The sequence below is a fragment of the Cryptosporidium bovis genome, assembly GCF_009768925.1.
Source record: "Cryptosporidium bovis isolate 45015 chromosome Unknown contig_1, whole genome shotgun sequence".
In the NCBI taxonomy this organism is placed as follows: domain Eukaryota; phylum Apicomplexa; class Conoidasida; order Eucoccidiorida; family Cryptosporidiidae; genus Cryptosporidium; species Cryptosporidium bovis.
Window position 1 is genome coordinate 234,570 of NW_027125030.1, and position 8,725 is coordinate 243,294.

The 8,725-nt window shown below is 29.5% G+C and overlaps 2 protein-coding genes across 2 annotated transcripts; one reads left to right on the forward strand and one right to left on the reverse strand.

Annotated features, from left to right (window-relative positions):
- Positions 1 to 257: 257 nt before the first annotated feature.
- On the reverse strand, positions 258 to 743 carry FG379_000214 (N-acetyltransferase; the record flags this gene model as incomplete). Its single annotated transcript, XM_067326554.1, has 1 exon — positions 258 to 743. The coding sequence occupies one exon, from the start codon at positions 741 to 743 to the stop codon at positions 258 to 260; it is 486 nt and encodes a 161-aa protein (XP_067183168.1).
- A 1,293-nt stretch (positions 744 to 2,036) lies between these two features.
- Positions 2,037 to 8,138, forward strand: FG379_000215 (uncharacterized protein; the record flags this gene model as incomplete). Its single annotated transcript, XM_067326555.1, has 1 exon — positions 2,037 to 8,138. One exon carries the CDS (start codon positions 2,037 to 2,039, stop codon positions 8,136 to 8,138), a length of 6,102 nt encoding a protein of 2,033 aa, XP_067183169.1.
- Positions 8,139 to 8,725: the final 587 nt, after the last annotated feature.

Sequence of the window (8,725 nt, forward strand, 5' to 3'; positions counted from 1 at the left end):
GTTGTTTATATAATCGTAATGATCACTGATGCTTTACAATTTTTACTTGGTTCTCTAAATTTATATTATTTATTATTTTTTCCCCAAATTATAACATATAAATACAGTAAGTACAGGCTTACATAAGACAGTTAACGTTATAAATAAAGCAAATAAATAAGAATATTGTATATTCAGGAAAATAATGACTGTTATATTTTAATAACTATAGCTATAGTGACAATGAACATGATTATGTAAAAAAAAGAGATGACTATTTATTTTGTAGTTTTTGAATTTTCTTTAAAGTTTAATTTCATAAAGTAAGCATCCTCGTTGTCAGCATAGTATTTAGATTCAATACCATCTATTGAGTAATTTAAAGACTTTTGGTAAAGATTCTTTGCTACGGTATTTGATACACGAACATGCAAACTACAGTATGGAACTTTATAATTCATTATCATACCTTCGTGACTTTGATTAAGAAGTTTTTTAGATATTCCGAAACCACGTTGATTCCACAACACGGCTATAGATGTTATATGGCCATGAGATACGCCCAAGTCGTCATCAATCTTACCAAGAACATAACCTACAGATTTTCCTTCATCTGACGAGTCCGTAGCAACATCTAAAAGTTGTGGCCATGTCATTGAATGAAAATAATAATATTTTACCTGATAATTCTCCGGAAGACAATACAGATTGTTTTGTTGTATTGTAAATACATCGTCTATAGTTCCTCTTCTTATACAAGCCATTGTTTTTTTCGTATTTTAACCATTAAACCAAAATCTCGAGTTTTTATTGAAAAATAATGTCTTATTATGTTAGTTTTCTTTAAATTAAAAGATAAAAAATGACACAAAAGAAAGTGAATATTGTACTGTTAGTGCTGTACTCTGCGTTTAAAGGTTCTTTACGCTGCCACAAAAACTACCATCCAAACAATGTGTACGTAGATATACCAACAAATAATATTTTATTAATGTTCTTTTTTCTTTTAAATTGCGTTCAAGCAGATGTGAAATGACTAAATATGCACATATGTAAATGTATTTATGTGTACAAGTATAAAATTGGTCAATGTCTTCTCTAACCTAAAGCAATTGTGTAAACTATAAAACTATGTTAGTGGGTGATAACAAGTTTATGTGTTTTAACTGAAAATGTGCTCCAGTTATTTTGTTTTTACAAGGATTTATCTTTAGTTACTATTGATTGTTAGTTTTGCCCTAATCTGAATATTTGCTAATTTAAGCCCCGGTACATAATAATATTATTTGTTTAGGCGCCTATTTCGTTTAAACATTTTATTTTGGTTCATAGGTAATAATATTGGAATAAAAAGAAATAAAGTACAAAGATAGTAGTAATAACACATAAGTGGGTAAACGAAATGGGCTTTTAAACCAAATAATTTAAGAGTTAGATAATTAGAAATAAAGCCTTAAGTGCAAATTTCAGTTGTTTATTTCGGAATTGTACCTTTGCGTTTTCGATCCACCAAATATTGGCGCTGGGAGGACACTCTGCAGATTTGCCTTGTTTTAACTTCAAATAAAGGGTTTTTTTCGATATAGTAATTATATTGTTCAAAATTAAGAGCTCGTAAACAGATAGTGTTCATAGTTATCTGGTTGGTTTCTGAGCTAGAGTGTATTTTTGTTGGTGTGTTTAATCTTTTAAGCTTTAATGTGCACAGTATATATTTAATACACATTTAATTTGTGGTGTGAACACATATTTTAACACTGGTTATTTATTATTGGCGTTTTGTAATAGGAGGAGAAACTTCGTTCTGAACTATTGAAGTGGGAAAACGGCAATTTGTGTATATTTTTTGTTTGAACCAAAATAAATGACATAAATTTGGTAAATATAAAGTTCACTTATGATATAACATACAAATATAACATATTATGAGATATATATCGTAGCTAAGTGTGCTGACGTACTATATTGATGTTTTTTTTGTGTATATTAGTAATATATGTGTCCGTGTATGCTAGTTTAATAGTAGACGGTTTTATTTTTCGTAAAAGAATAAAAAAATGAGTGTTCAGGACAGTTTTTGTGAGTTTTCAAAAAATGATGGGAATAAAAACATTATTATTGACAACAACGTTTCCAGAATACTGCTTGAAATAGACAGAAAGTGCATAAAACCAACAATTTGTTTTTTAAAGTCTATTCCATTAGGATTCGTTCCAATTGGAGTTTTGCCAAAAACTCCAATTTTAGAGAGCAACAGTAAGAATTTCAGTGAATATAGTAAAAATGAAGGAAGTGGAGGTGTAGATAGGAAAGGTAATAATAATTTTAACAATCATAGCAAAAATAATGCGGACCTTGACAACAGTATCAATACAAACTACTTGTACTCAACTGTAACAACTGGCGAGGGTATAAAAAGACTTAGGGAAGGAAACCTTTTGTTAAACTCAGCTTTTACTAAAGGTTACTTAAACCAGGGAGGACCAAATGCTGTTAAGAATACATTTGAAGCGGAGAACCAGTTTTTTACGGAAGGAGGAATTTACTATTCAATATTTAAGGGTTTGAATGACGGAAATGAATTGAATACAAATTATACACTGCTTCTCTCTTCACTTGGAATGAGTAGTTTTTTATGCAGAAGTAGCTCTTCAATATCAAATAACAACATAAGTACAAATAGAGAACATGACAGCACTAATGAATTCAAGGAAAGATCAGAAAAAAACGAGAGAATTACAGAAGAAACTCCTGTAACTGGGAATAAGATGGGATCTTTTGAGGGGTTTGAAAACGTTAAAGACAATAGTGACGACTTTAATGCCGTCATTTCTTCCGAACAAATACTTAACATTTGTAGATTGGGGGGAATAAACAATGAAAATATATGGACAGCATTATTTTGCAGCTTTTATGAGGATAAAGATGGTAATCAAAGAAAAAAGTACTCAATGCCTCATTTTCTCTCTAATAAGATAATAATTGAATCTTATTCAAATGTAATACGTTTTTCGGAACCACAATGCAATTCGATTCAAATATATATATATTGCAGAGATATAATTAAGAATTATTGTTCGGAAGTAATAGGACCTAGGATACTTTTACACGCAAATTTATTTACAATATGGAACAACAGTATTAAGGATTTGATTATAAACAAAGGTGGTAATAAGATTTTCTATGAATTATTTGGAAGTGAAAATTTATTAAGGCATGATGATAATGTATGTGATGAAAAACTTGGCGAGATAAAATCTGGATATGCACATTTATATCAATTATACTCGAATTTGGTTAGTGGTAATCTGCCAAGTTTACTCTTTTTAAGAATATTTGAGGAAGAATTTGCGAAATTTAGTGTACTAGTTCATCTTTTCACGAGAATATTTGGATATTTGGATAGAAACAACTGCCATGTATTCTCATCTCCAAATTTAACAGCGACTTCACTGCTTTACTTTTATAAGTACGTGTTTTTTCCATTTTCAGTATCATTTTCAGCAGCAATATTGAATATTATTACAATTGAAAGAGATTATTTTATGAAAAAGAGTTTAAGATCGCTTTTTACCTATAAAGTATATGATGAGAATGTATTTTCATCTTTGCAGAGACGGGGGGAACCTTGTTTGGGTTTCATAAGCGATTTAAGGGGGGCTTGTTCTAAATGCATGGTTGAAACCCACTTTTCAGTCAATTTTGACTCTTTATCGGACACAAAGATGGAGAAACTTACGGGAAGAAGTTACAGATCTATTCTATACAACGTTGTAAACAATATAATATACGTAATGAATAGCAATACACATAATAATATATCTTTAAAGAGAACTAACACATTTGACTTTGACTCGGATTCAGCTTTTGTTTATCCAGAAAAAAGAGTTGCAAATGCTGAAAGGGGCTTTTTAGGTAGAAACAAGAGTGAAGATTCTGGTGGGAGCATTGGATGCAACGCTGCAGACAGAATTGATATTGGCACCACAGAAATATCTAACTCTAATTCAATAGACGCAGGACTTAACTTTGGAAAGTCTAAAAACAATTATACAGGAGAAAAAATAGTAGATGACTTTAATGATTGTGGAAGTAAAGTTGAAAAAATAATTACAAATTTGAACAAAATATCAAGGACAATAGACTCGAATAAAATAGGACTAGAAGAAAGTTCTGACTCAACATCTGGCCTTTTTTGGTTTATTTCAGAAGAAACAGATTTAAATATATACAAAACAACGGTTGAGGATCCCATATTAAAAAGCATTATATTTTACTATACAAGCAGGCTTGATGGAATTTTTGATGTATTAGACTTGAAACAATGCTGTATTTTGATAAACTGGATACTGGTTCACGAAGAAAGAAGATTAATTGGAATTTTTCCAAAAACTTCTTATTCAAAGTCCCTAAAGATACTGGAGGACATATTGTTTCAATTTTTTTCAAAAAAAATATTAAATTCAAACTCGAGATGCTTGAATAACTTTATATATATAGACGAGAAAAACAACTTAAATTTAAATAATAATGTTTTTGACAGTAATAATTTTGTAAAAGACAGTCTAAGTACATACATAAATAACGATAATTACTGTGCATTAAAGTTGTTTTACATACTTGTATTTAAAGATTCAGCCAAACAAAACTCGTTTAAGATACTAAATGATCTTTTAAATAGCGTTCAAAAGAATGCGTCAGTGTATGAAAAATTAAAGTTTCCTTTAAAAGAGATAAGTTTTGAATTATTGAAAAATAACCTAAATTTGGCAAATATATTTGGACTGGGTTGTTTAGTTAATGGGGAAAACAATAAGAAGGATAGTATTGTGGATTACTTTTCGGACAGACTACCAAGTATGGTCTATTTTGTTTATGTTATATATGAATCAATACTAGAAGACGTATTAAAGGCAATGAAATTGGAGGTTTTCAACTTAAATTCTGGAATTAAGATCGATAATATGAGATTGTCAAACAGATTTAAGAGCATTCAGATAGTTCTTTCAATTTTAAATAAATACAGGAAATTTACAAAATATTCATTTTTGAATGATAATACTATTTGTAAATTTATTTTTAAAGGTATATATGACGGACTTATTATATACTTGCAGAAAAATATTTCTAAAAACCACTTTTCGTGCTTATTCACCTTGTCATTTTGGATAAACTCTTTTATAGATAACAGAATTCTTCAGATATATTCGTTTATTTCTTTGTTTCAAGACAAGAATAACATTAATTTGCTAGACGAAAAACTTGAACTATATAGAAAACAACAACTTCATCTTTTCATTCCTTCTTTTCTCGGAAGCGATAACTCTTTTGCTCCTGGTACTTCTGAATTTGGAAAATATACGGGTACGTTTCAGAGTTTTAACTCGAAAGAGTATTTTTTGAAATTCAGGGCGTTCTCTTTAGATTGGATTGGCAAATTGTTCGATAAATACGCCTCATTTATATGTGATTACTTTAATTCAGTTAAAAGCGATTCATTTGATCTTTTAAACTCTTTGGAAAGTTATATTGACATTACAGAACTTGAATTGTTTATGAATAACATTATTTCTGGAATAATATTACTTAAGATTCTTCCAAACAGCGAGATTGTAATTTCACACTATAAAGATCGTCTTTGCAAAAGGTTATTGGCAATTAATTGTTTAGGAAACAACAGACTTTTGTATCCAGCAAGAAACTTAACCTCCATGCTTATTTGTATATCAATGGAATATTTCTTTTTAAGTTTTATGGATTCGAACACCGATTCTGTAAATTTAATTTTTGGAAGTGAATTTAATAGTGTTTTTTCATTAAGCAATTACAATGAAGAGGGAGACGAATTAGGATCTGGTTTCAAAAGAGAGGCAAATTCCAGAAGTAGCAATGATAATAACAGTAGAAACAATGTTGATTTAAACTCCACCAATGAATGCAAGAATACATCATTAAAAAGCCTTGATTATCTTCTTGATGATTGTGTAATTTCTCTTTTTTCAAATAGTTTGAGTACCGGTTGCTTTAATGCATTCATAACTTGTGATTTTAATTGGAGGAACAATACAAAATTTGTTAATATGGATCTTAGCATCAATATAATGAAAAACACAAACGAATTTGAGTCGTCTAATTTAAAAGTCAATAGTGAAAATACAAGTATTAGCTCTTCCGAAACGCCATATTTGCATTCAAATCAATATTTTGATGTTGAATTCAAGAATTTGAGTGGAAACCAAGGTAAATCAAATAATTTAGGCAGCAATTATAGTTTAGACTCTCGTCTAAATTATTCTAACATTAATTTACCTGAAAAAATTAAATTGGAGTTGGAGAATATTGAAAACAGCTACAGTAAAATATATCCGCATAGAAAATTAACGTGGGTTTTAGATACCGGTTTTGTTATTTTAAGTTGCATAGGATTTAATGTTTACAATGATATCTCGCTTAAAGAAAAAAATGATCAATTTAAGAAGGTCGAAATTCTAACTTCCATAAGTACAGCTTTGGTGCTCATTTATATAGGCGAATCTAACGATGGGAAAATGAGATTGTTTGACTTAATTAAAGGGACAAAACTGCCTGTTTTAGATGTAATTAGGGTCTTATTGAGTTTTATCATTCCTGGACAAAATTTTTTGAGAATAGAAGGAATTCCTAGCTCACAAATTAATATGGACAAGATTAAAGACTGGAAAAGCTGGTTACATCCAAATAAAATAATAAGTCTTGGTGACATTGTCTTAAATAATAATTGTTTATTCAAAAAGAGTAGTAGCTTGATATTTTGTCCAAAATTACTTCCCACTGAGTTTTTTATTAAATACAACGTTGATTTTGAAAGAAGCAGTATTATTAATAGGTGGATTATGTTTAATATCGAGTATTTTAAGAAATCAGTTCCTTTTTTTGAAGATAATAGCGAATCAAGAAAAAGCCAGAACCCAACTGGATTTGTCATTAGAAACGACTATTTTCTTAAATACAGCGACTTGGTGGAAGGAATAAATTTTCCAACATTAAATTCAAAGGTATACAGGATTAACTATCCTTGGAATATAGATATTTACCTAGACGACGACAAGTACGAGTACTTTAGTAATTGTTTTTCCGAAATTATTGGATCTGATGACATTTTTTATTCATTGTACAATGTTCCACCTAGAGTTGAAAAAAATATCGAAAAAGTAACTTCAGATAGTGAATCGGTTGTTTCTGGAATTTATGTATACAAAGATAATCATAATATTATTCTAGAAGAAGATAATGACAGGAAAAAAACTGAAATTTTATGCAATGACAAAAGGATCATATTTGGCAACATTAACAATGCTGGCCTTTTATATTCATCTTGTTCATACTCAGGTCTGAAAGACTTAAACAAATGTTTTAGGAATCAGTTGGAAAATACAAATAGTGAGGTTTCAAAAGGTGACGTCAAATCCTTGCTTGAAAATAACGGATCTGGAAACGCAATAGACTCTGAAAGCACAAATAGTGCAAGTAATGGCAATAGCAGTAATGTAAACTATAACTTAAATGGGGAACAATCTGTTAGTGATACAAGTTCAACCTTGGCGGTAACTGGAAAGGTTGTTTACCCTCTAGTTGAAAATGGGAGTAATAATAGAAAAAGAGCAAATGCAACTAGCAGTTCAGAGTCAGAATTTATATACAGTGAAAAATCGCAGATAACTCATAATTTGACACACTACTCATCATCATCTTCTTCTTCATCGTCATCTTTATCATCATCGTTCTTGTCTTCATCATCCTTTGTTGAAGATGGTGAATTTTACTTATGCAGCAAAAGACACAAATTTAGTGGTTGCTTTACTGGAATAATTGAACTTGTTTGCAAATTGGAGTCGATTATTGTAAGACTTTTAAAGAGAAACAAAAGCAATAAGTACAGTGAAATAATAAATCACATTCATTCAAATTGGAATCCAAACATTTCTGATATTCCAACTACCGAATACATTGATAAAGCACTAATTAGACTTATTAAAAGAGAGTTTATCACGCTGAATTGTAACCACAAAAACAGAGAAGCGTGTTCTTGTGAGTCAAATTTGCAAAGAATACTCAACGATAACACCGAATTAAGTCAAAACTTTTTCGAGAAAGAGTCCACATTCAATTACGTGCCTTGATTGATAATATATCTAAGTTATCTCAAACTACTGTTAATTTAGCCTTTAGATGTTAACTTTATCTTTTCTCATGAATTCTTAACACTTGTTATTGTTTAAATGAGCAAAAAAACCAAATTTTCTTTTTTAGACAAAGGTGATAACAAAAACATGTTATTAACACCTATTTATTTTGATCACTCTCAAATAAACTAGTTATCTCGTATTTTATTTGAAAAATAAAGGAACAATTCACGAATTTATGCTAAAATATACAATAAACAGCTATTTGGTTCTAATGTATGCATGTAATTTATTTTGCATGCAAACAAAATTATTTTTGCAAGGCTGTATTTAATGACTACCCACACGAAAATACAAAATAGTATAAATAAATTGAAACAATATATTTATTTGGTATTTTGTCCATAATAACTCAAAGTAGAATTACTTTGGAAACGCTTTACTCGAGTAATATTTGTCATCGTGTTTTTTAATTAACAAATAAATTGAGCAAATTGGGTACATAAATAGGAGTTTTAATAATGATTAGTGATATTTGGAGAAATAATAAATAATCTAATAGTGAATTTAAGCAGGCACAATTC